Source organism: Carica papaya, chromosome 4 (assembly GCF_054855325.1).
Source record: "Carica papaya isolate Zhongbai chromosome 4, ASM5485532v1, whole genome shotgun sequence".
NCBI lineage: Eukaryota > Viridiplantae > Streptophyta > Magnoliopsida > Brassicales > Caricaceae > Carica > Carica papaya.
This window is the reverse complement of record NC_142312.1, coordinates 24032623-24060448: the sequence shown is the minus strand read 5'-3', so window position 1 is coordinate 24060448 and position 27826 is coordinate 24032623. Positions and strand designations below refer to the sequence as shown.

At 36.7% G+C, this 27826-nt stretch overlaps 3 protein-coding genes across 4 annotated transcripts; 2 read left to right on the top strand and 1 right to left on the bottom strand.

Moving 5' to 3' along the window:
• Positions 1 to 2093: 2093 nt before the first annotated feature.
• LOC110818408 (cation/calcium exchanger 4-like) lies at positions 2094 to 8060 on the top strand. Of its 2 annotated transcripts, XM_088218288.1 has the most exons (6): positions 2095 to 2294; positions 3075 to 6312; positions 6743 to 6795; positions 6878 to 6922; positions 7018 to 7062; positions 7711 to 8060. In XM_088218288.1, the coding sequence occupies exons 1-2, from the start codon at positions 2279 to 2281 to the stop codon at positions 4478 to 4480; spliced, it is 1422 nt and encodes a 473-aa protein (XP_088074414.1). In that variant the 5' UTR covers positions 2095 to 2278; the 3' UTR covers positions 4481 to 6312; positions 6743 to 6795; positions 6878 to 6922; positions 7018 to 7062; positions 7711 to 8060. The 2 variants fall into 2 exon arrangements, with proteins under 2 accessions (XP_021902984.2, XP_088074414.1); XM_022047292.2 differs by having other exon boundaries at positions 2094 to 6312.
• A 671-nt stretch (positions 8061 to 8731) lies between these two features.
• On the top strand, positions 8732 to 11520 carry LOC110818368 (Subtilase family protein). The gene has a single exon (XM_022047231.2). It carries the CDS (start codon positions 8785 to 8787, stop codon positions 11092 to 11094), a length of 2310 nt encoding a protein of 769 aa, XP_021902923.1. The 5' UTR covers positions 8732 to 8784; the 3' UTR covers positions 11095 to 11520.
• A 2599-nt stretch (positions 11521 to 14119) lies between these two features.
• Positions 14120 to 27571, bottom strand: EMB1579 (ATP/GTP-binding protein family). The gene is made up of 22 exons (XM_088218287.1): positions 27273 to 27571; positions 26541 to 26641; positions 25812 to 26015; positions 25390 to 25677; positions 25146 to 25219; positions 24204 to 24929; positions 24054 to 24099; positions 23260 to 23352; positions 23113 to 23168; positions 22661 to 22778; positions 21449 to 21660; positions 21308 to 21371; positions 20306 to 20479; positions 18049 to 18076; positions 16737 to 17959; positions 16565 to 16639; positions 15573 to 15647; positions 15152 to 15475; positions 14756 to 14962; positions 14627 to 14668; positions 14493 to 14555; positions 14120 to 14388 (listed from the first exon to the last, which is right to left on the bottom strand). Exons 2-22 carry the CDS (start codon positions 26604 to 26606, stop codon positions 14293 to 14295), a joined length of 4254 nt encoding a protein of 1417 aa, XP_088074413.1. The 5' UTR covers positions 26607 to 26641; positions 27273 to 27571; the 3' UTR covers positions 14120 to 14292.
• Between the last annotated feature and the right edge of the window lie 255 nt (positions 27572 to 27826).

Below are 27826 nucleotides of genomic sequence, written 5' to 3'. Positions count from 1 at the left end.
GTGGACTTGTGGAGGTGTTCACGGAGGAGACCGCGGGAAGAATGAGAATGAAAACGTTAAAGCGTGGGAGAGATCTGTGAAGGAGTGAGAATGTTTTATGTAAACGAATGTGTGTACATGGTGAAGGTCGCGGGAGGAGAGATTTAACGAAGGCATCAGTGAGTGAGGGAGATCCACGAGAGCGAAGAAATTTTATGTGCATGCGAGCGGTGTGTGAGGTCGGTGAGAGGGAGGAGAGTGATTGTGTGAGTATGAGAGTTATGATACTTGGAATAAGACATGAGAGGTAGAAGAAGAAGAAAAGCGGTGTGTGACGTCTGTGAGAGAGATGAGAGTTCAGGGTTGTGCATGGGGTCTTTAGTGTAGGTTGCGGAAGGAGGGTGAATGAAGAGTTCAGTGTGCGAAGAAGTCCGGGTAAGAGGAAAGATACGGTATGGCTATAGGGGGAGGTAGATATAGAAGGGGAGGAGAGTGTATATGCTGGAAATTGGGAGAAGAAAAGGGAGGCCGGTAAGGCGTGGTTCAAGGGATCGAGATGGAGGTATGGGTTGTATATAGGTTTGTATAACTGCTGTAAATTTAGTGGCTGGCGAGGGAACATTACCGGCGTGCATGTGAAATGTTAGAGTGTGTCCGAGGGGGAGAGGTATGTAGGTTCATTATACCAGTTAAAGGTTTAGGAGAGCTGTAGGACAATATGGTAAAGCGAGTATGGGATGGTCTAGTTCTTGAGTTAATAGCATTGGGGGACTCCGATATTGGTGGTCGCTACTTAGAAAGTGTAGGTTGATCGCCGATAGTCGTGATAGTCAGAAGACCCCGACAAGCAACGGGTTGGGTCACCGATATTGGTGACGGGAGAGAATGGTATCTGTGTGTGTGAGTGGCCTATTAGGAGTCGAGAGATAGAAGGTTGAGACTTGGTCGCCGATATTGGTGACAAGTAAAAACATTTATACTCATGATGTAACCTCGGAAGGCGGTCATATTTGATAGGTAATGTAATTAATTTACTGGGGCATGTTAGTTCTGTGTGGTCCCAAAGTGGCATTAGAGTAGGACTTAGGTGGTATAGATGGGATACACATAGGAGTATTGGGTTTTCTGTTGTTACATGTGCTGGTTGTAACCATAACTAGATTTTCGGGATAAGATGATGCTGTATAGTTCCAGGATGGTACTAAGGTATGGCTTAGTTGTGTGGGTATAGTGCATATAGAGATACTGAATATTCTGTTATTGTATGTAATATTTGTAACTTGATTTTTACCGTATTGAGTTATGTGGACTCATTCTTTAACATTAACATATGAGATAGGGATGGAGCTGGGAACGGAGTTGCTGGTTTTCGAGCCTAGTATATAGCGCAACAGGCAAGGATTCTTATTATGGGCGGAATAGAGTCTGTAAAAATTTATAGTAGTATGAACGATGTATGCTGGAAGTGTATGAGATTGTATTACTTTGTGATGTATAAATAGAATTGCATGTTTATCTTGATTTTGAATAATGAATTGGAGAATGGTTTCTAGGTGTGTGATTGATTTGAAATGAGAATTTCGTGGTTGGTTATGGAATTGTCTTAGACCGTACCGTTTAAAAAAAAATGAGGCGTTACATACTTGAACTAATATTTTGAAGTTATATAATTAAAACTAATTACTAAACTATTAATTTAACTAGAATTTTAATAATTATTAATTTTTATTATAATTTATCAGAATTAAAATTATGATCAAGTGAAATTAATTAACTTTAATCTTTATTTTTATTATTTATTTAGCTTAAAAATTATATTATTCATCTAATTTAAAATTTTAGTAAAATTAAAAGTTCATTTTAATTAAAAATTATTATTAAATTTAAAATTAATTGAAATTTGTAGTAACTGTCTAATAAATAATTATATCAAATAAAAATATTAAATTAAAACGAAAATTGCATAATTAATTAAAAAATTTATTTATTTCATACACTTTAAAAAAAAATAATAATTTATCTAATGTTCGGGTTAATCTGAAAGACGCAAACGGCTTGCCAGCTGGCAAGTAACTTCTCAAGCCGAACATTTGGCGACAACTTCGCAACTCGGACCCGCGCGTGAGCTACTGGGTCTTTCCTCTTCTCTTTCTCGCGTGCTTTCCCGGTTTGTCTTCAACCCGAATAAACTGTCAACGAAATTCTACCTTTCGCAAGGAGAAGGCAAATTCCAAAAGCCCTTCCTGGTTATCGCCTTTGTAAGCTGCAAGCTTCTATCAAACCCCAACCTTGCTTTTTTATGCCCTTAATTGCTGGTAAGGCCCTGAATTTTTGCTTAATTTGATTTCTTCTACTTCAATTTCTGATCAAACTTTCCTTACAATCTCCTCCCCGTTACCCTCGAATTCAGGAGGCCAGGGTTTCACTTTCGCATCACTGAAACCCTGGGTTGAGACTTTGTTTCTATCTTCTGTTTCTTTTCACGCCAATTTCTTTATTCTTCGAAGTATTTTGGGGAAAGTAAGATTTGGCAATGAATCTCAATTGTTCGTATAGTGCTAAAAATCCCAAATTTCGTGGGATTTTCAATGGATTATGTGCTGTTGTTCTTGTCTTTTTATTCTACCACCAGGAAGATGTAATTAGGAACCCTCTTTTAAGGCAATCGGCCGCATTTACTAGTGAGAGTTTTTATAGGAGATCTGCTTTCTCGCATGAGTCGAGTCACATTACTTCAATTCATCGACGGATGAGTGAATTTGATACTAATTCATCGATTTTAGTTAATGGGCCTCCTCAAAATAATGTAAGTGACGAGAGTGGTCCTGCTCTTTGCACTGGACTGCTTCATCATAAGGGTTACGCTAATCAATGTGAATACTTGAAAGCGCACCCACAATGTTCCTCTGGTGGATTCTTTGATTATCTCAGGTTCTTCTATTGTGCTTGTGGTGATTTCAGTCTGTTGGCCTATCTAGTGTTGGGTATTTGGCTTGTTGCTCTGTTCTATTTATTGGGCAATACTGCAGCAGATTACTTTTGTTGTTCACTGGAGAAGCTGTCAAGTCTTTTGAGGTTACCTCCTACTGTTGCAGGGGTTACCCTTCTCCCTCTAGGGAATGGAGCACCGGATGTGTTTGCAAGTATAGCTGCTTTTGTGGGAACAAACACGGGTGAAGTGGGTCTTAACAGCGTGTTGGGTGGTGCAGTGTTTGTTACTAGCGTTGTTGTTGGGATTGTTTCACTGTCTATTGCAGAGAAAAGGGTTCAAGTTGATAAGAAATGCTTCATAAGAGATGTGAGTTTCTTCCTCTTTACACTTCTTTCTCTGCTAATGATTTTGATCATTGGTAAGGTAACCGTGGGGATGGCAATTGCCTTTGTCTCGATATATGTGGTTTATGCGTTTTGCGTGGCTGCAAATGAAATTCTGAGGAAACAAATGCGGAGGTTGAAAATGGATGTGGTTACGCCATTGCTTCCTGTGCGAGGAAGTATATTTTCACAAACTAGTGAAGATGATATTCCTATGTACAGTTCTCTACTTGAAATTGACACTGAAGATGATCCACCACGTCTCCACAGTTCTCTGCCCCAGTGGATGTGGGCTTCAAATGTGGCAATATATTCAAACCATTTTCTGAAACCCAATCTAGATGATGAAAGGCCTCCATGGGGCTGGAGTGATGAGAATGCAGAAAGCAAGAGATCATCGCTCTTCTGTTCAAACATAATTTCATTGTTAGAAATTCCACTGACAGTGCCAAGAAGGTTGACAATACCATTAGTTGAGGAGGAAATATGGTCAAAGGCTTATGCTGTTTCCAGTGCTTCATTGGCTCCCATCCTCCTGGCATTTCTCTGGAATAGCCAAGAAAACATGGGTTCTCAAACTATAGCGGTTGCATATTTTATTGGTGTTGCTGCTGGTTGCACACTTGGTCTTCTTGCATATTGGCACACTGTATCTGAGCACCCACCTCGGAAATTTTTACTTCCCTGGGTCTTAGGTGGATTTTTTATGAGTATTATATGGTTTTACATGATTGCTAATGAGCTCGTTGCTTTGTTGGTGACATTTGGTGAGATATACGGAATCAACCCATCCATCCTTGGGTTGACTGTGTTAGCGTGGGGCAACTCAATGGGTGATTTGGTGTCAAATGTTGCCCTGGCAATGAATGGTGGTGATGGTGTGCAGATAGCCTTGTCTGGATGTTATGCAGGTCCCATGTTCAACACGCTTGTTGGGTTGGGAATTTCAATGTTGCTCGGCGCCTGGTCAAAGAGACCAGGTCCATACATAGTTCCAAATGACGGCAGCTTGTTTTACACTCTGGGATTTCTTGTTTCAGGACTAGGATGGGCACTTATTGTTTTGCCCCAAAATGACATGCGACCTAACAAGGTGTTGGGCATAGGCCTTGTAACACTCTACTTAATGTTTCTTTCGTCAAGGCTCATGAGTGCTATGGGATTTATCTCTTTGGGTACAGGTTGAAGTTTGTTGTGTTGTAATTAGTGGGCCAGGAACGCTGTAACCAGTGGGGGTAATGATCTCTGTATTCTGTATTATTGGTTAAATACTTTGCTGTAAGTATACGATAGTAACACGTATTGATGGAGAGCAACTGCTGTATTCGAACATCATTTCCTCGGTCATAATCTTGCCAGGTGTCTGTCTAGCTGGGTCTTACATCTTTTGGAGAAATATTTTGGATGACTGTTATTTTTAGAACATGACTCCTTTCTTTTATATTGATTAAGGAATTTGAAAACTTTATGTCTAGTTTTTGTAAATATGAAAAAAAGGAAATGATATTTCTCATATCTGGAAACAGTTAGGCTCTTAATTTTAGCAATAAGTTGGGTAGAATTTTATTGTTCATGTCTTTTAGACAGGTTGGATCTTTTTAGCCCTTGGGCCACGAGAATCAGTTCTTGGTATGCTCCGGTCTCCTTCACAAGCTTGTTCCTGTATAACCTGATAAGATTTAAAGTCAGAGGTGTATGGAGGCTCACAATGAAGCCACTTGATTATCATACATACTACCATTTGATGTTTCAACATACTTTCTTCACTTCAATCTCTTTTCTAGCTTGCATTTAGTTGATTTTAAACTTATTTGCCATGCTATGGGTATGGCATTCACATTTATTTCTGCTGTTTTCTGTGGCCTAGTTTTTCAAAGGGTCCCCCTCTTCTTCTTCTTCTTCTTCTTCTTTTTCGCTACCTTCACCAAATTCTTCTTTTGCCTCATTTTCAGGGAAATAATTTATTTGTCTATAACTTTATCTGTTACTGCAGCCTTCAAAGCGCAACTCTACTTTGTGTCTTGCTCGATTAAGAGTGGCATACCTCATTTCATGCATCATACTTGAGGTGAATAGTAAAAATTTTTAAATGTTATCGGATTTTATAAATGAGATTTATTTCGCCTTATTTATTTTAATTATCTATATAATTTATTTTTTTATTCGTTAACTCTGCATGCATCGGACATAACATTAAAATATATTTAATAATAAATATAAAAATAAAACATTATATGTTCAAACTAATTAAAAACTTACTGTAATAAATTATTCAATTTAAATCTAAATAATTTTAAGTATAAAAGGTTTGAATTATTTACCAACTTTCTTAAATAATAATTTACAACTGCGAGTTAACACGAATCGTATAAATAAAATTATAAATCTAGGGCAGGGGTTTTGATAGAGATGACTATATTACTAAAATGCCCCAGCGGATCTCGACACGTCCGCCTACTCCATGTGATGTCATTTTGTCTAGGCCAAATCCGAGAAACGAACGCGAGCGATACTGAATTACCATTTTTACCCCTACTTGAACACACTCCATACATTGGATTTCTTGTAGATAAAATGAAACTAGAGGGCAATTAGTAAATTGAATATTAGAACAGTCTTCCTTTCCTTATGTGACAGTCACGTGTGCTCTGCAACTCATCAGCTTCGTAGTCTTCGCCTCTCCCCCCGCAACTGGAAAAAAAAAAAAAAAAAAAAAAAAAAAAACCCCACCATCACCAAACCAGCAGCGTACTAGCTCTCATTTTTCTTTTATCATAGACCTAAAGTCAGCTACTCTGCATTCACCCATTCCTCTGCTTCAATGGAGGATGTTAAAATCAAAAGCAAAACGCTGCATATCTGAGTTTCCGAGTTTTGTTTGGTATGGCGTCAATGGAGGTTAGGGTGGTGGTGCAGCCAATGAGCCCAAAGTCCCCACCTGGGAGCTTGGATTTGTATGGGAAAAGACGACAATGGGTGAAGCTTCAGGTTCTCGAGAGAGAAATTGCGTTGCTTCAGGTCTCTCTTCTCTCTACTTGTTTGCTTTTTACGGATTCATCTTCTTCCTAATTTAGTTTAACCAATAGTAATTTATACATTTTTGAAATCAAAGAAATGTTTGTCAGAATAAATACCCTCTTCCTCTTCTTTTTACATGCATCGGCTTAAACTATGAATTGGGTATTGAAATATGAAGGGATTCATCAGACATTATATATATATATATATATATGTATGTATGTATCTGGATTGACCAATGTGGATGTTCATCGCTGTGTTTGTGCTAAATGTAAATACCCTTTTCACCCAAGTTCTATTTCAACTTTCAGGTAGGATTTTTTCATGTTGAATGCTCTTTAATTTCACTTTTAAAACCCATGTTCTGTACTTCAATTTTTAAGGTATCGGTATACATTATGAGCTCACATGAGATTTAATTTGCAAGCAGGAAGAGTTAAAGTCAATTGAAGGGCTTCAACCGGCTTCCAGATCCTGCAAAGAGTTTGTTTAACTCCCATATCTTGCTCATTTTTTAATTAGGCATTTTAATGAGCTTCTTACACCCTTGATTTTGTGTTAACAGACTTGACAACTTCATTGGAGCGAAACCAGATCCTTTTATTCTCATGTATGAATCTTCAATGGTTTTTTTTTTTTTTTTTTTTTCTCTTAATTTCAATTTTTATTTTATTAAAATTTTGTCAAATACTTGTTTTGAAGCAGAACACAAGAGATTCCGAAATCGAAACCTATCTGCAAAACTCTCTGGTAAATTTCTTGGGTACTTAAACGTAAATTAAATGTTATATCTCCTCTTTTGTTCTGCATATGTTGCTTAGTTTTCCATTTGGGTAAAGTCACAGCTGGCTTCAAATCTCAATTCTTTATGATACGAATCATAATGCAGCAGAAATTAGACCTAAGATTTGAATGATTTTGAGGTTTAACGTAAAAGACAAGTTTGATTTCAATAGTGAATCAAATATGTAAATCATGACTAAATTTTATCATGATGAGTAATTGAGATTTAGGAAGAGCGGAACACAATAGGGTCTCACCAAAGCGTGTCAAGGCTATTTCGAATATGATTCTTAGTCAATCTAGATGATCCTTTACGAAAATTGATGTGCCTTAGTGATAATCGTTTGGATTTCTACAGATTCTACATGTGAAATATTGTAGATAAGATGAATTTGTTGCAAACATCTGTCATGTTCCCAATTGAGAATAATCGTAAAATGTAAAACATTTCTCTTGCAAACCCGAGTTAGAAGCTACATTGTCATTAGTGTTGCAATTAGGACAAGATTAAAATGCTATTATCACATACCTGGGTTATTAGCACCTTCATCACCATCATAAATTGAGATTAAGGCAAGATTAAAGCATTAATCTTTTGGTATTACTGCTGAGCAGGGCGAGAATTTGTTTGAAATTCGGAAGGATCTGCTGCTTTAGCTGTTCCCAGTGTAAAGTAGAAATGTGCAACTGGTGTTTACCATTGAACTCGAAATGCTGGTGCTGCTGCAAATGGACAAGTGTGTCTTGCCCCCATTGTGGCTGCTGCTGTTTGAAATCAGTGTTTAGAAAATGTACAGAGGTGAATTGTGGGAAAAACTGTTGTAAACCATGTTGTCTATAATCTTAGCTTCATTAGTTACAGTATTTTCTTAATTATCGGCTTGGTTGTTACAGTTTAATGTTGTTTTGCAAAAATATTTTGATAAGTTCCATGAAAGGTTAAAGATATGCAAGTTTCTGATTGATACTGGTGTTTGTGATTTATTTTTATTTATTATAATTTTTTATTTGTTTTAAATGTTCATTTTAATTAAAAAAAAAATACTAGTATTTGAAACAAACTAAATTAATATTTTTTTTATATATCTAATTTGATAACTGAATTTTAGCTTTTATTTATTAATATTAACGTATACGTCTAACATAATACATAGCTTTGTAATTTTAAAAAAATTATTAATATCATTATAATAATTTAAATTTAATAACTACAATGAAATGTACAATTTTGTTTTGCTTGTTTTTTTTTAAAAAAGAAAAAAATTATTTATATGATACCTCGTTATAACCATTATAATTTAAAAAAAAAATTATGTAGAACAAAAAATATTTATTTTATGATAATAGTAATAATTTATTGAAATAAAATTTTATTTTCCATCAACAATAATTAAATTTTAAATTTTTATTTAGATTTAAACTCTGATTTATAAATTACGCAGACAACGTATGGAAATTTTCTGATGTATCACAACATTTTTTTGGTCTTACCAAATTGGGTTTTGTCGTTTTGTTCATAAAAGCGTGATGGCTCTTGGCGCACACTCATTGGTTCAATAATATTATATCAAATTAATTATAAGCAGCTGACGTGGACAACCCGCTCTTCTTCTGTTTTTATCTTCTAATTCTCATCTCATCCAACTGATTTTTTCCTCCAATTTCTGAGGAACCAAACACAGATCACCAATGGCTATTTCCTCTGTCTTCTTCCTCTTCTTCCTCTCCATTTTCCTCCTTCCTTCAACTCTCTTATCATCTGACCTTCCACACACTTTCGTCGTCCACGTCTCCGCATCACGCAAGCCCTCACTATTCTCCTCCCACCACCACTGGTACTCTTCCATCATCCAATCTCTTCCTCCCTCTTCTCCTCCCGCTTCCATCCTTTACACTTACCACCGGGCCACCAATGGCTTCTCAGCTCGTCTTACTCCTCTTCAAGCTGCCAAACTACGGGACATTCCTGGAATCCTCTCCGTCCTCCCCGACCAGGCGCGTCAGATTCACACCACACGTACTCCTCACTTTTTAGGCCTCGCCGATGGTGTCGGACTCTGGGAGAATTCTTATTATGGAGATGGCGTCATCGTTGGTGTCCTCGACACCGGAATATGGCCCGAACGTCCGAGTTTCTCCGATTCCGGACTGTCTCCTGTTCCGGCGAACTGGAAAGGGGAGTGCGAGACAGGGCCTGATTTTCCTGCTTCGGCTTGCAATCGGAAGATCATCGGTGCTAGGCCTTTTTACAAAGGCTACGAGGCGCATTTGGACGGATCCATTGACGAAACCAAAGAATCGAAGTCGCCGCGGGATACTGAAGGTCACGGGACACATACAGCGTCGACTGCGGCCGGATCTGTGGTGTCCAACGCAAGCTTCTTCCAGTATGCATATGGAGAAGCTCGCGGTATGGCGACGAAAGCTAGGATTGCTGCTTATAAAATCTGTTGGAGTTCGGGCTGTTACGATTCTGACATACTGGCTGCAATGGACCAAGCAATTGCAGACGGTGTTCATGTCATTTCTCTGTCAGTAGGTGCCACTGGTTATGCTCCTCAGTACTATCATGACTCTATTGCCATTGGAGCATTTGGTGCGGTCCAACATGGGATTCTCGTTTCCTGCTCCGCCGGCAACTCTGGTCCTGGTCCCTACACGGCCGTCAATATTGCTCCATGGATTATAACAGTCGGTGCTTCGACGATTGACAGAGAGTTTCCAGCTGATGCAGTTCTTGGTGATGGAAGAATCTTTAATGGCGTGTCGTTGTACTCTGGGGAGGGATTGGTTGATTATAAGCTCCCATTGGTGTATGCAGGTGATTGTGGAAATAGATATTGCTATATGGGGAGCTTAAGCCCATCAAAAGTTCAAGGGAAGATTGTTGTCTGTGATAGAGGAGGGAATGCTAGAGTGGAGAAAGGAAGTGCAGTGAAGCTTGCTGGTGGGTTAGGGTTGATACTTGCAAATACTGCAGAGAGTGGTGAAGAACTGATAGCTGATTCCCATCTTATACCAGCAACAATGGTGGGTGAGATTGCAGGGAATAAGATTAAAGAGTATATCAAGATAAATCAGTTTCCTACTGCAACAATTGTGTTCCATGGCACGGAGATTGGATCTTCACCACCGTCTCCCAAGGTTGCAGCCTTCTCCAGCCGTGGTCCGAACCATTTGACACCGGAGATTCTGAAACCCGATGTTATTGCTCCCGGAGTTAACATCTTGGCTGGGTGGACTGGATCCACTGGACCAACAGACTTGGACATTGATCCTAGGAGGGTTGAGTTCAACATAATCTCAGGTACTTCCATGTCTTGTCCCCATGTTAGTGGATTAGCTGCTCTTCTTATAAAAGCATATCCCAATTGGTCCCCTGCTGCTATCAAGTCTGCTTTGATGACTACAGCTTATACTTTAGATAACTCAGGAAAGAACATAAAAGATCTTGCTACTGGTAAAGAATCAACATCTTATATTCATGGTGCTGGTCATGTAGATCCCAATAGAGCTCTTAATCCAGGACTAGTTTATGATCTTGATGTGAATGACTATGTTGCTTTTCTCTGTTCCATTGGTTATAGCTCTTCCCAAATCTCCATATTTCTTAGAAAGCCTATAAATTCGAGTATATGCGAAACTAAAAGCTTAGATACTCCTGGAAACCTGAACTACCCCTCATTCTCTGTGGTTTTCAAATCAAGTGATAATGTTGTAACATACAAGAGGGTGGTGAAGAATGTGGGGAGTTCAGCTGATGCAGTTTATGAGGTTAAAGTGAATGCTCCTGTGAATGTTGAAATTGATGTGAAGCCGACTAAGCTTGTGTTCAGTACTGAGAAACAAAGTTTGTCATATGAGATTACGTTCAAGAGTATTCTGTTGGATGGTAGCTCAGACAATTCTTTTGGGTCGATCGAGTGGAGCGATGGGGTTAATTTAGTAAAGAGCCCCATTGCCATTAGATGGCATCAGGGTTCCAGGGATTCCATTTAGAATTGCGATAGAGATTTTCTGGGACACTCAAATCAAAATCAGTGGAAGATGGATAGACATTTAGTTGGACATGGCTGTGTGCAGATCAAGAAGAAAGGTTGGTGGGTTTTCATTCTACCAAATTATTGAATCAGGAAATGATTGTAGGTAAGCTGTCTTAGGATAATAAAGAAACCAATGGGTTTAATGTAAACTTATTTGATCAAATTTATCATAAATATAAAAGTTGTGGAATGGAAGGGTGAAGATAAGAAGCAAAGAAATTGCCATTTCGTATGGGTATGCTGCAAATTCAACTTGTGGGAATGGAACTATCTGAATACAAATACCGGCTTTGCTAGGCACTTTTAATTTTATTTTATTTTGCTTTTACAAAATCATTGTTGTATTTTACTCTAACAATTTAATATAAACTGTGTTTCTATATTATCAGGTGTTCGGTATGCAGAATAACATATATTTTATTATAAGTTTATCGTTACAATAAAATAAATTAATAAACATTATATGGAGTAATGAACAGATTATACATCTTAAATAATTAGCTTCATAATTTCATCTAGTTAGAATTTTACATTTCACTATTGGAATCTTATAGTTTCATTTGATTCAGCGATACTCATATTTTATATAAGTAAATTACATATATTATGAGTCATGACTAAATCTTAAAACCTGTTAATAAATTGTAATTCACTTGGATATAATTAAAATAAATCTAGTCAAATACTCAAGCAACTTATTTTTATTTAATTACAAAATACATTTAATTTTTGTAGTTATATTAGTGATTATAAACTATCTCATGATATGTATTAAGTAGGTTATATTAGGGTTAGTGAAGATGAGATATAGAAGACTATATAATCAGTAACAATGTATGGTTTGATTCTTGATTAATTTAAGGCTAAGACAAATGCTCGTAAGCATAAAATATATTATGACGAAAACTGTATAGAAAAAATTGTGATTTGAAATTCTGTATATCTCTATAAATATGATATATTTTATACCTACAGATTGACATAAATACAAAACAAAAAAAATTGGAACACTTTTTAGAAAAATATTTTTGTTTATTATCACAAAACTGAGTAGCAGGTTGAACCGCAACCTGAGAAGTCGACTACTCAGGCGTTTAGATTTCATCAGTCTCTTGAGTTTTTTTATGGTTGAAAAATTATTTCAAAATTTCAACACTAAAAAAATCTAAAAGTGAGATTAAAAATATAATTTTACACAATAACTTATATTTTAACTAATATAAGTAAATAAGGAATAAACAAAAATCAGGGCAATATTGAGCAATTTTTAATTATATAATATATAATTATATGTTTAACTGTAACTTATATGTCTATTACATCACTAAAATAATCTTACTAATTTTATAATCCATGCATTTTTATTTTTATTCGTTACATGATGAATTAGAAAAACTCTTATTTCAAATCAAACATGGAATTAACTATTTTTACTTACATTTCTATCCTATTAAATTAAATGAAACTAAATTAAAAGCAAAGTTAATTATCTGTCATAATAAAGTTTCGATTATTTGAAAAAAAAAAAAAAAAAAGGAATCTAAATTAAGCAAATAGTACTATTTTATTTGACTGAAGACCAATGCATTAAACAATTAAACGAAAAACAATAACGATGATATACTAAAAACCTAAATTTGTGTGATTGTGTTGTCCTCCATCGACCATAAGACATGAGAAAATGTGTTTCTCTTATTAAGTAGAAAGACAAACACACCCACAATAAGACCCACAACAACAACAAGGACAAGAACCAAGCCAAGTCTTTTCGGTTCCACGGAAGAGGGTGCTGGAACCAGGAGCAGGGGCAGAGGCAGGGGCTATAGCAGAGACAGAGGCAGGGGCAACAAGGACAGCGTCAAGGATACGAGCAGGGGCAGAGACAGGGGTGGAGGAGGTTGCTGCAGCAGACGCAGGGGCAGCAGCAGCAGCAGCAGAGACAGGTACAGAGGAAGTTCCGGCAGCAGAGGCAGGAGCAGCAACAGCAGAGACAGGCACGGAGGAGGTTGCGGCAGCAGGGGCAGGGGCAGCAGCAGCAGAAACAGGCACGGAGGAAGTTGTGGCAGCATCAGGGGCAGCAAAGGCAATGTGAGATTCGTGTTCTGTAGGTTGAGTGGGTTGTGGGATGTAATAATAGTGCATGGGAATTGTAGGGGTGTCGTACGCAAACAACATGTAGGGTAATTGCTCAAGTTGATCAAAGAAACTCCCTTCACCTCCTCTCTCCCAATCGTACTCCATTGATTGATACAACAAAATTTGCACACTCAAAAAAACAAATTTGGTTTGGCCCTCGGAAGCTTGTCAACAACCACACCAATATATTCAAGTATACTATTCGGGTTCTTTTTCTAAATAAAATCCCATTCCTTTTTTACTAGCCAAAGAGACTTGATTCACTATAATTTTCTCCATGATCAGTTTCCCAAGTAGTGACATTTCTTAAATATTTTCCTATAAAATCTCACTGATTTACCTTCTTCCTAAATAGACATAAGTCTTTTTGTTTTTTTTTTACTTCATTTATTTAAAAAAGTAAATAACCTACAAATAGAAAATAAAGTACTTACGAAATGTTAACTCTCAAAAGAGAAAACTGTAACAGAGAAACAGCTCCAAACAAAACATAAATCGGGTTCTTGTCCTTTATTCCCAACTTCTTGATCTTAACATTGCATCTTCTTAATTTTCAAAATAAGATATTAAAGATAATTATAGTTTAAAAGTGAAAAATAGCTGTTCATCAATCAGTAAAATCAGTTACTAATCGATATTAACAATAGCATTTGACCGGAGATAGAATAGAATAGCAAAAGATAACTATAGTTTGAGTCCGCAGTTTTTACTTTTGTTTTGTTTTTTTTTTTTGGGTGGATAGTACAGTGCCCTGTTCTATAAGATCTAAAAATCAGAATACTAGCATAATTGCATATTTACCATTGCATGCAAACTCAATATTTTCCATTTAATAGATCAACCAATAAGAAAGAGAAATTTTTATTTATCGAAATGAACAAATCCAGTGAGATTTTCTATTAAAGATACCAAATTCCAATCCACTACTAGAAACCTTATTTATCCCGTTAAAATTCCATAATTATAAATCTTAAAACCACACTTCCAACTACAAGCTTTCGTCCAAGACCTTTAACCTTTAACCTTCAACCTCAGGCATCCTCACCAACTTGTTGTAAAGAATGCGATCATCCCTTCCAGTATTGCTCTCTAACAGCGCACTTTGCACAAGTTCCTGGTGCAACAAAAATATAAGTAACCACAGCTGGAGTTCTAATAGAAGGGCGGAGGTTACAAAAAGAAAATATTAATGAGAAATGGTTTTACTAAAAGTCTCACCTTGACTTCCCGGTGAGAGAGAAACTTCCCCAAGTTGTGGATAATTAATCTCATATCTTCAACCTAAAAACCCAGTACACTTGTAGTTACTCAATACAAGATAAAATTAAGCAAACTGAGGATATTCATCTTACCCTAATGTAACCAACATGGTTCCGGTCGAAAAATCTAAAAGCCTGTATAGTAAAGAAACGTTTGCATCAGTAAGCAAGGGAAATAATGCCGTATTGAGGAGAGAATGCATGAAGTTTCTGGAAACATACTTGTAATAGTTCCTTATCTACAGAAGCCTCTTTTTTCTCTATGTCAGAACTTCCTTTCATTTTCTCACTGGTGCTTACATCAGGTGTGAGGTTTTCTTTCGCAACTTCAGTGTTAGTTGTCTCCTTGACAGATTCCCCTGCTTCATCCTTTTCTTCCACGGCCTTTGCAGGCTCAACACTGACATCCATCTTTTCCCCTTCATTGCTCTACAATAAGAGATTAGCAATATGCATAAATTGTCATACCATAGAACTGCAATGAATAAATAAACTTAATCATAAACAACCAAATTAAGGTGCAAATAAGTAAAGAAAATTATGTGTTGATATGGCTGGCAAATGCCCATGAAAAATAACATACATTTGACAAGTACATACTGAACCAGTACATCCTACCTCCTTAGAAGAGTCATGCCGCATACTGGCATCCTCCATTTCTTCATATTCTTCAGGATCTTCCTCTGGATCTTCTTCATCCTCTGTATCATTTTTTGACTTCACCTCATCAACATGATCAACAGGAGCATTATCTTCTGGCATGTTTTCTTCATCAGCCGGTTGAGCTGCAGCCGGAGTTTCAGATTTTACAGCATTATCCTTGGAAGGAAGTTCATCAGTCTTTAGACGCTTTGGTGTTGATTTCTCGGTATTGTCCTTATGAATTTCTTCATGATGCCTCTTATTTTTGTTTCTTTTTCTCCTGAATCTTATTCGCAGTTTCTACATCCCCCGGATAAAAAAGAAGTATCAACAAAATTCCTCAGAAAATTTATACATATAGTTTCTACATCACCCGGATCAAAAATTGCAAACTAACCTGGAGCAAATCCAAAAGGCGACAACCCATTTGATATTGAAGCATCTCATATAGTGTCTCTGCAAACAACGAAAGCTGCAAAGTAGTAGGTTTATAGTCACTAAAAGAGTCAAAGCTAATTTGCTTCAAAATGTGATGAGGAATTTGAGAATGTATTTATAAAAGAGAATCAGTTTATAAAAAAAAAGGATTTTAGATAATCAAAAAGATATCTTTTACAAGCCATGGCATTAAACCATTTGAGATGGTATTTCAAAGGAGGGAGAAGAATTAAATTCTAGGGTTTTGAACATACTGATCAGAAGGATATAAACCAGTTTAGGTTTAATGCTATATTCAGACTGTTGTCTGATTAGTAGGATCCATATTCTGACAAGTATCCATTAGTTACGGACAGGTTTAGAATGCCTTTGCAGGCATTTCGCCTCCAAGGCATGTATTTGAGAAAAAATGAAAAATAAATAATAAATTATTTTTCAAAAGGTTGTGATCTTTTTTAATTTGATTAAAGGGTAAAGATAGATGTAGGCATTTGATGGCGGGCATCATAGAACGGCCCTAAATTTCGTTATGTAGTTATCTGGGTTTCGTAGATCTGCAGTTGGACAAGTGTATGTTAAGTTATGGATAGGTATGGAATACCTATTCTGTTACATCGTTATCAGGGTTTGTGTAGAATCCATATTCTGACAAGTGTGCATAAGTTATGGAAGGTAGTTTTGGTTGAATTTATAAGTTACTAGTATATAGGCGGTTCCTAGTCTTGAGGAAACTGTTTCTATCGAAAAGGTTGCAATAAATGTAGCTGGAAATAATGAAGGAATGGGCAGAAGGAGATTGTTCAATACTTTCCTAAAGAAGGAAAGGAAGAAAATAAGAAACTATTATCTGCATTTCAGATTTCATGATCAATTGACCCATAAGAAGACCCTGAAGCAGGGAATATACAAGTTCCCTATAGGGAGTGCAGAAAGGCAGAAAGATAAACAAACCTCAAATGTTGATTCTTCAGTATCCTTATCAGTATAATCCAAGAGCGAGTCAAGTGAAAGTGACAAGGACCGCAACTGCAAAAACCAACTTCCAATTTAGACAATTGCATAAGCAGAATAGTATATTTCCTGCAACTTTTTAGGATATAATAACAGGAGTTCAAGCTCTTACTTTAGAATCTTTGCTCCATTTTGTTTGTAAAACAAATCCAGGGTGACGAGGAGGCTCTTCAATCTTTTTCTTCTCAATCACCTCTTTATTCCCTAACTCATCTTTTCCATCCTTGTCTTTCTTCCGTTTATCATTGTCTTTTGCCTTTCCCTTCTTTCCATTATTATCCTTCTGATTAACCTTCTTGCTGTCAGCCTTGGTCTCAGTACCATTTCTCTCTCGATCCTTGTCCACTAGGCTGGCCTCGATTTCAGTTTTACTTGAATCAGCTATATTCTCTTTTTTATCCTCAGTTGGAGTGTTCAACTTAATTTTATCTGCATCAGCCACTTCCTTTCCACTATTGTCTGCTCCAGTATCTGTTCTCACTAACTTTTTGTCATCCTCATCCCCCTCCTTCTTACAGTCAGCAACCCCATCATTGCCCACAGCAGCAGCATTCTTCCTTTTAGGTACCCTCTTAATGATTTTCCTTTTTATGGTTGCTTTTACAGGATCTTTCCCAATTGCAGCACCTCCATTATCTGATTTATTGTTTGTCTTATCTTCAGAGGTATCTGCTTCCTTCTCAGATTTCACCTCAAGCTGTGTGTCCTTTTCTTCATTCTGGGCAGTGTTTGCCACTGGAACCTTTTTTATGACCTTTTTTCTTGAAAATGTTTTAACCCCAGATGAATCGGATACTGGTTCTTCCTGTTGGCCTGGGACGCCAGACTCTGGATTCTGCTCACCAACATCCTTCTCTTCTAAATTGTCATTTTGCTTGCCGGAATTAGTCTCTGCACTAGCTGGCTTTTTGATAATCCTTTTTATAATCCTCTTCTTCACAGTTCTTGTACGAGGTGTCTGACCACCGGCCGCTTCTCCTGGCTCCTTTTGAGAATCCTTTCCTTCCTCAACAGTTCCATCACCATCTTTCTTCTCAATCTTCGTTCCATTTCCATTACCATCTCCCTTCTCATACTTCTTTTCATTTTCATCACTACCTTTCTTCTCAAGCTTCTTTCCATTTCCATCACAATTTATCTTCTCAACCTTCTTCTCATTTCCATCACAATCTTTCTTATCACACTTTTTTTCATTCTCATCAACCTTTCCATCAGCTGCATTTCCTTTTGGATCATTACTTGCTTTTCCTTTGTCCGCATGCGAGGACACAGTCTCTTTCTTCCTTCCTATTTTAGATACCTTTTCCACATCCTTTGAGGAACCTGCTCCCTTCTCTACAAAAGAAAAAAATAGTATTTAAAAAAAAATATGCAAGAACCCTCATTTTGGTGAATGGCAACTAGTACAGAAGAACTCCATTTACCTTTTAGTCCTTCCTTTTCTTTAGATCTCTGAAAGAATATGTTAAATATATTAGTGAAAGCACCACAAATTAATCAAAGCACCTTATCCCTTCAATAATGTAGCAAAAAGATAGAAGAAATTAGCAGAAACCTGTGTCACCAGGGTCCCACCTTAAATTTATTATTGTTAACCTATCATTTGAAAGAAGCTGAAAAAGAAGCAACAGAGAAAAAGTGCAGCAACCAGACAAATAAAAATTTGAAATTTGGAACAGCTACCCTAGCTTCTATGTTCTATTCCTAAAATTCCCCCCCATGTATTTATATCATAGTTTTTCATTATTTACCAAGTTAGGTACGAGAATTTGCAAATTGTTCCAATTAAGTTCTCTCCCAACCCAGTTAGAAAATGTAACACCAGCCATATCAAAGCTGTGTTGAAACTGCTAATTTTCCCTTTCATAGATCCACTCAAATTCAATGTCTGACATTTTGCTGCTTTTTAAAACCAGATTTGCAGAGCACATAATAAAAAAAAAATTAGTAAATTATGATATTTCACTTGAACTCAAATGCTAGGAAGGGCAATGATGAAAAGGTCCAAAGTAAGGGATGCAAATGAGATTTGCTTTTAATGTAAGTATCATAGTAAAGATTATAGTTGAAAACTAATGCCATTTGAAGCAGGCAATGCTGTTCCTGAGCCAAATAGAGCTAAGTAGCATTCTTCCAATCCCACCATTATCTCTAGTCAGTCAACCATCACTTGATTTCATGCTTGTGATTGCACTTATATCCAGTTATTCAGTCTCTCAAAATTATAAGCTGACCCGTCTAAGCATACCACACCACATTTTAATTAGCATCATTTAATAACATTATTACAACCTTATTAATCATTTTTTTTCTTTTTTGAAAATGCTTACTAATCATTATTACATTCAGCAATCATGGACGACTTGAAAGAAATATTATCCACTGCTCATTTCACTTAGGAAGGAGACTAATATAAAAGGTTCTCAAATAACCCACAATTCCATACAAAAACTTTTTTACCAAGAAGTTCAAAGAAGTTTTGCTTTGTCATGTAAAGCATTAATTTGCTGATTCAGGGATTTGAGAGAAACCTAGACCTCATACTTAAGAGGCTCTTACACATCATGTTAAAATTTGATTGCATCATGCACACTGAGGTATAGAGAAAATCTTACAGATAAATTTGTTGACTTGTGGATTGATCTCAAAAGTGAAATGACAAAAAATTTTCACAAATTAAATACAAAATCCAAATATAACTATAATAATTGAAGAATTATAATAGGAAAACTTGTAGCTTAAAAGAATATAAACAATAAACAAATCCCAATACTACAAAAGATTTAGTATTATCCCACACTATTACAATAAACTCTAGATTACATGGAAATACAATCCTTTCTATTTCTATCTATAATCCTTTCATGTAATCATATTCTTCTTTGATGCACGATGGCTTATGAACTAAGATGATCTACAGGCTGTAGAAATAAACTGGGTTATTGCGGGTTCAGTGAGGGAACAGATTTGGGCTTGGTAAGGTATGTGAGAAAAGACAATTTATAACGCTTATACCACTTACTATTGTCTGGGTGATTCGCAAAGAAATGAACAATACGGCTTTTGTGGGTAATGAGAGTGAGATATCTAAGATCAAGGAAAGGTGATTTCATTATTTTCGTCCTTGATTTTGAGGCATGACATATATAGGGTGGAGGATTTTTGGAATATTAAAGACATACTAACTAATTTGTAAATTTTTGTAAATGGATGGTACCGCCTTGGTATCTTTGTGAATATTACTCTTCATACTTTTTATTTTAAAAAAATTAGGAATTCTGTGCCTAATCCATTCTGCATCAGTTTGCATGTGAGCATGCATGTATGTATTAACACACACACTCAAGCACTTTCTTAAAAAATAAGTGTGAAGTAGATGTTAACAAGGTACCAAGGGAGTACCACCCATTTTTAACAAGGTACCAAGGGAGTACCACCCATTTACAAAAGATTTAAATTGTGCTAATAAATCAATGACATTCACAAAATCTTCATCCCCATTAAGGTCATGACACACTCATAAGCACATAGATATATATGTTACTAGTTTGCATTAGTAAAAGCAATGCACATTTCCATGTGGAAGCTTGTCTGGAGATAATCATAGTAATTGAACCAAGAAACATCTGGCAAACACGAACACGATAAAAAACCTCTATTATAACAAGAGAAACAACATACCTCCTTTTTCATAGAAAGCTGATGCTCTCTCTCAGCAACAGCCTTTTTGTGAGCCAGCCATTGTGCTCGCCATGCATCTAACGAAGGAAGACATTCAGATAAATCAGGAACAAACAGTACTGTTACTTCCTTATGGCTAAAGAGTCCATCCTTGCCAACTCTATCATAGTGGATCTGTTGAAACCAATAATTTGATTGTTAACTTCTTAAAGAAGCACGAAATATAACATAGAACTCCAAGAAATCAAAGATCACACCCATGGACTAATTTTAGAAATTAAAGAAAAAATGGAATTTCCAACCTGAATACACAAATTAGAATTACTTTACAAGAAAATCTACTTTTTGTCAGTCAAACCTTGTCTATGACCACCCTCCCCCCCAACCTCCCAGACATATGAAATAACTAAAGAATTATCAATGTGATCCAACGTAACTGTTAATTTTATACTTCTATAATATTCAAGATGATGCTAGAAAACTTACACCCAGATGAAAGCAAACAAGAAATCCCTTACAGCAACTATAGCAATTAACTTCAACCAATATTGTGTTTGATTCAATGCCCAGACCATGTCTATTTCTTTAATGAGGTGGAAGCCCTAGCACAAATTGCCTTAAAGCAAACTCATGGATACTAATTCCTAAAGGGAAAAAGCAAATCATGATTTCCACAAATTCATTTTAGATACATCCCTATAAAAAAAAAACCAATTAAGAACAGGATGAAACCAACTAAGAGGCATAGCACAATGACACAATAAAACCCAATCATAAAATATGTATGACCGAAGTCATGAGTCTCCTCATAAATTGTCAAAAAAATTATCAAAGCTAAAAGGGAAGCAAAAAAATCAGAACTAAAAAATGCAAAAAGGAAAAAACCATAAATACAGAAGGCCCAATAAAAGATAGGACGAGTTGCTCAAATTATGCGGTAAATTTTTTTGACAATCATCAATAAGAAGCAGATTATGCAACATAGACAAGCAAAAACATTACCTCAAGAAACCTATTCCATTGCCGACAATTTTGCAGATCAAGTTGAGTTACATCCTTCGTGTATCTACAAAGTAGTAGCATGTCAGTCTAGTTGAAAAAGAATTTTATCCTGAGGTAACATTCAAGCAAAGCAATGCAGACCTAACAAGTGTTTGAATTAGAGAAGAATCATCAACTAATGGGTCAGGGCCATCTGCAGAATTCCAGGGTCCACCAATTGCTGTGAAAGAGTGGTCCTTCCTAAGAACAGCAAACCTCAGGATATTGCAAATATGAGGTATCCGGTCTCCATAGCTTTTTTCTGAAGAAAGTTCTTCCAGAGCATTCTTGCTAAGTCCACTCATTAATATCATCTGAACCAGAGATACAAGTCAAAGGTTCACAAAACTAGATCTATACCCCAAAGTTTATATTAAAAAGAAAAAATCAAAGAAATTTATACCATATGGGCATCACTTTATTACTCAAGTAAATGTATTTATTGCATATAATCATAAACTTCATGCCTTTGCAAGAACACAACAACAGAGTGATGTGTATAGAAGGTCAAAAACCAAGTATACGAAGAACCAAAATTGCATAGTATAAAGCTTATTTCAGATCATGAACAATAGTATGGATTATGTACTACATTTTCATTGCTAGAATAGAAGTAAATAGGATAATTGCATGTCCGAATCATTTAACATAACATGAAATATTAGTTCTGAAGAAATAAACAGCATTCTGAATAATTTAAGAAACAGTAATCATAAATACACTTGTGTCTTTACTTTTCGCTCACCAAAACTTTGTCAGGAGAAAGTGGGAAATAACATTGAAAAGTGCCAAAAGGGCGCCATCCATGTCAAGAGCAGAAATCTAAAGAGAGAAGATCGAGAAGATCAACAATATCTACAGCAGCCACCATAGAATGCCCCTATACAGAACACAAAGGGTTCTAATCCAATAATCGCTAATGAGGGTAAAAGAGGAGGAGGGATTATCAAGAGTATATTACTTCCTCTTTTTCAAAGTGACCTAAAAGATAGGAATGAGAGAGAAAATTCACTCAGACATATTTTACCTTAAGAAAAGGATAAATAAGTCAATACTGGGGAGGAGAGGAAAAGCAAATATGGTAATCATTATCATGATTTACATTCCCCTTTCCACAGTGCCAACAATGGATATAGAAAAGAAATAAAACATTAAACAAGGTCCAATTGCCAAAGGTAATTATTTCAAAAAAATAAGTTAAGAATAACAGAAGCAACAAATTTATTATTTATTCAGTTGATGCTTGTCTAACATTTATATTATATGCTCTTCAATACATATGAACTTCAAACAGAAAAATCTCCAATGACCTACCTTAGCATTCCACACTGTGCCTCCACATTCTGATTTTACAGGTTCTTCTGTCAAACTCTTGGTGGATTGCTCCATTGGATCACCAATGCTATCTTCGTCAACAAAATCATGCTCAAAACTGTTTCACAGTCAGCAAGATATTCAGGTATTATGTTTCTATTCTTCTATTAATATAACAGTGTACAAGTGTCTACAGTAAGCTAGGGAGTAGAAGCAGGAAAAGTTGGATCCTACAACTGAATTCAGAACCATGACCATGAGATTCCAAAACTGTTTCCAGTCTCTCTTTTCCAAACAATCAAACTGCAATTATAGATTGATTTAACTAATAGATAGTTTCAACATAATAATTATTCAGCCCCTTCTTGAAGATAAGTGGCGAAGACACAATAAAGAAGCCAATGTCCATCTCTCGAGATAAACTTACAATACATCTATCAAGTATAACATACCTGATGGGAGTATGGATTGAAAGTTTAAGGTTCTCCTTGGGCCAGTTAACAACAACCTAAAACAATTGACACAACTTAATATCTCTATTATTGAGTGAATGAATGTGAGAGAGAGAAACAGAGAGAGAGCGTGCAAGGACAAGAGACCTTGGAAAACTCTGGAGATACAAAAAGTCTTGGATATCGCTTATCTATAGATAGATAATCCCTCTCCACATCAACTAACCGAGATGAAGAAACCTGCAATAAGCAGAAATGCTTATTAAAATGAATAAAACCCTGTAGTTTTGCCAACATTTTAGCAGCTCAACCATTTAATTTTATTACAAGGTAAATCACCATAAAAGTAAAATCAGTAATTGTACACAAGTAGTATGAATATGTAACACCACTTAAATCAAGCTTAAGGTTTCCAGCATGAATTTAGGAGCTCAAGAATTTAGAAGCAGTGGCAATAGAGATGTGTAAGCAATCAAATTTATGAAAAGAGTTATAAAAGAAAATTCTCCAAGGGAAGCAAGAAGGAAACCGAAACAGATAAAAAGGATTAGATTGAAAAGAAAATACCGATGACAATCATACCCGACAGAGAAATACCAACACGAAGGACAAAAGAGAGATCGGACATGCAGTTGCATACTCTGAACAGACCCCAGGGACCAAGGACACCAAGAGTATGCGATATAAAAAGCAGAAAGTAATTAAGAAACAGTAGCAGGAATCATGAGAGAACCCAAATGCAGAGGAGAAAAAGAGCAGTCCTTGAAGTAGTCCCCATGATGGAATGAGGAAGCAACCAAGAAACAAGAGTAGGCGATATAAGAAGCAGAGAGTAACAAGGAACAATAGGAACAATCATGAAAGAACCCAGATGCAGAAAGAGCAGCCCCTGAAGTAGTCACCACAATGGAATGAGGAAGCTTTTTTATTTCTCTTTTTACCTTGCAGACATATTCTCTCCTTTTTTCCTTAATAGGTGAACGGCGCCTTCAGCATGACAGAACAGAAAGTTAGTTGCTAAGCTGAAACACAAACAAGTAGCTACATGTTCAAAACTAGAACAGGACTGAACATAAGACATCAAGATCCACCTATGCGAAGCTTCACGATGTGGAGAGTCCCGTCGCACAGATCTCCCCTTGGTCAAAGACGAACCACGTGGCTCTCTTGACACTCTAAGTGGAGTTCGTTCCCTCTTGATTTCAAGGATAAGTTTGCGTTGTCGCTCCCTTTCTTTCTCCCGCCTCTCTATTATCCGCTCCCTTTCACGTTCTCTTTCTCGTTCTCGTTGCCGCTCCCGCTCCCGCTCTCGTTCACGTTCACGTTCACGTTCACGTTCACGTTCACGTTCATGTTCACGTTCACGCTCACGCTCCCGCTCACGTTCCTTATCTCTTTCTCTTTCTTTTTCCCTTGCACGCATATGCTCCCGTCGACGCTCCTCTTCCCTTAGCTCAAACTCCCTAAGATAACTAGCTCTATCATCTTTTTGTTCCTCAATGCGCGACCGTGACAGCAAACCACCTTGATAATCCACCTCAACAGATGTACTATGAAGCCCTTTTCCAGTGCCATAGTCCCTGCCCGGGGGTAGGCTCACTCCATAACCAGGATTTGAAGAAATTTGTTGATATGTGAGATCATCCACATTTCTACGTGGTGCTGCCCCTAATATTGATGGGGTACTCTGTCCACCATATGAAGAAGCACCAAGCATTGTTAAGCTTCGAGATTCAGCATCTGCTCTTCCTCCATAATGTATAACATCTTGAGAGGAACGACCAGCGGCACTCCTTGCTGCAAGATAATCAGCTTGTCTGCCAGAAATTTGTTGCTACTTAGTTGTAAGAAACATAACACCATCTAGCATAGCTGTCAGGGGACTATACCATATATATTTGTCTATTGAGGCAGAAATCAATAGGGATGATTAGAGGTACTAAGAAAAAAACAGAAACAGAAGCAGAATTGCCAAACACAAAATACATTTCATGCAAACACATACAGAAGTGGACATACTTAAAGAAGAATACCTGGAACCGCCATCAAGTGACGCAGATTGCAGCGATTGAGTTTTCAATAATTGTTCTTGTCGAAGAAGCGATACCTGCTCAACATGATCATATGTCTTAAGACTGTTGCAAAATATAATAGAAAGGGATAAATCCCATTAATATGGTAATCATGAATATGAACAAGCAAATGCAAATTTGCTTATTTATATTAACAGGCACCAGGATTAGCAAATTTGCCAAAAAGATCATGAGAATAAGACACCTGGTGTTGATGACCAAAACCAACAGAATCAGCATATCGCCCAGCGGGTTCACTTTGCAAATCCCTTCCTGTATAGCCACCTTGCCGTTCACTGTACTGCCTTCTGTCCGCTGAAAGATAATCAGAAATCTTCTCGTATATCTGATCACTTTTTTGACCAAATCCATGGCCTGATGAAGAAATATAGTCGCCAGATGTAAACTTAGGTGAATCTGATATAGCAGAGGCATAACCACTACGACCTTCCAGAGCTGAGGATCCAGCTCCTTTAGCATTTATAGTAGGGACCTACACCAAAAAAAATCATAAAACTACATGTGCCAGTTTCAATCCAAAAATCTAGCTGTTAAAATCGAGACTGCAAAGGTCTCTTGCATAATTAACAAATAAAAAGCATTAAGAAGCTGAATCAGTCCATCTACCTGCTGAGTACCACTTAAAGCAGCTGATCCATACAAAGACCCATACTGTCCCCCATAATGAACCGCAGCGGACGGATGAGCTCTATAACCACCAATTTCTGCTTCCTGAGAAGCACTTAGCATTGACGCATGCCGAGACGACAAGGAAATTTGAGAGCTCCCATCAGTCCCACCAACTGAAGTCCCAGAATATGCAGTTCCCAACTACATAATATACAAATAGGAAAGAAGTACCTCAAGAATCACATGTATGATTGGCAAGTCAAATAAAAAACCCTCACAAGCATGAAGAAAACATCCTCTAACTTTTTTGCATTAACTTAAAAGTTTCTTAATGTTCAGTTTGATTTTCTTAATATATTCAGTCCGGGTTATCTCCTCTATTTATTTTATCTTTACAAAAAAGCAAGAAATATTTATTCATTGCAAAACCTTTTACCCAAAACATAATTGCTTAATTTTTTATTTTCTTTATCAGCATCTAGTGCTCAAGAAACTTAAAGCAGCTAACTCTTAATAAAATTTCTTTTTTCAGCCTCAAAATAGCTCTGTTACAAACAAACCCAAAAATCAATAAAACAGGTCTACCCATGCAATTAAAACCACATGCATCTTCCCACATGAAAAGAAAAGAAAAGAACATTTAGCAAAAACCCATTTAATAAGCAAGACAGTTAATGTCACGAACAAAACAAAAACAAAATACAATCTTTCAGCAAATAGACTTACATTCTGACCATATTGCCCACTATATGATTGTTGCCCATAAGCATTACTCCCTCTACCGGAATACATAATCTAAAAACATAAAACTAATACTCCAAGAAAGTCTGCATCGAATAACATAAATTAGTGTCAGTTAAACAGCGTTAGCAAATAAATAATGATTTATGCATGGTATAATTTCATGACAACCCAAGCCAAGATAAAGAAAAGTAATTCGCCGACTGCAAATTTCTGTTGCTTTCTTTTGCTAGTTGACAATTGGAGAGGGAAAACTAGATTACAAAGGTTAAACTGAATATTTTCTTTGGCTTGAAGTTCTAATATTAAAAAAGAAGGTGACCATAGAGGACTACAAGGGGAGATAAGTTACGGCCTAAAACCTAATAAACAGAAATGGCGACCGCTTGTCTAGTAAGGTTGTAGATTTCTCGCTGTTATTATGTGAAATTGAAACTTTCGTTTCACTGATATAGCTCGGTCCAGAGTGGGTTCACTTGAGAGATTGCAGGAAAGCACCTCCATACCAAATATATATATACATATATATATATATATATATCTCGCTGAACAACAGAATCCAGCTGAGTGAGAAATAACAACTGCCGCTACTTTAAAAAACCATGTCATAGTGAGGGAGCACAAAACGGAAACAGATCGACACTGGCTATAGAAAGAACATATGATGACGAACAGATATGTGGAAAATCAAAAGATTGAGCAGAGCATGCGTTTTACCAAATTATGAGCAGAAATGCACAAGCGGCGCAGCGCGCGAGTAAGAACGGCGGTGGGTCGACGCTGCTCCTGCACGACCGGGTGGCACTGAGTCGGCAGATGACCGCACCTGGCTCCGTGACTCTCCGGAATGAAAGAACTGGTAAAGTTGCAGAAATGAAATTAAAAAAAAAGGGCGGCGTCCGAAGGAGATCGAGATGAAGAAGTTTCACGATAAGAGGCAAAGGAGGGAAGGAGATTAGGGTTCGATAGGGTAAATGGGATAATGTAGTTAGATTTTCTGGTTTTTTTTTTTTTAAATTTGTTCCAAACCCTGATTATATCATTTTGAGAATTAAGATCTTGTGTAATACCCATAATACCCATCGGACCTTTTAGTCCTTTTCTTCTTTTCTATGGGCCTCATTCCTCCAAATTCAACAACAATATGAATAAAAAAAAGCTGTGGCCCAATGGGCTTGAATGAATCTATCTCGAACTTTTTGAGTCTCATTAGGTTGTATCGGATTAAATTTTAATTGAATTGAGACATTTCTATTTCATAAAAAAGATTA

What these genes read in the sequence shown, in the direction of transcription:
- LOC110818368 (XM_022047231.2), top strand. Translation starts at nt 8,785, where the DNA reads ATGGCTATTTCCTCTGTCTTCTTCCTCTTCTTCCTCTCCATTTTCCTC.
- EMB1579 (XM_088218287.1), bottom strand. Translation starts at nt 26,606, where the DNA reads ATGTATTCCGGTAGAGGGAGTAATGCTTATGGGCAACAATCATATAGT. An exon ending in TATCTCCAGAGTTTTCCAAG is followed by an intron (nt 23,169 to 23,259) that starts GTCTCTTGTCCT and finishes CAATTGTTTTAG; the next exon opens with GTTGTTGTTAACTGGCCCAA. An exon ending in TCTCTCACCGGGAAGTCAAG is followed by an intron (nt 14,389 to 14,492) that starts GTGAGACTTTTA and finishes TTGTTGCACCAG; the next exon opens with GAACTTGTGCAAAGTGCGCT.
- LOC110818408 (XM_022047292.2), top strand. Translation starts at nt 2,513, where the DNA reads ATGAATCTCAATTGTTCGTATAGTGCTAAAAATCCCAAATTTCGTGGG.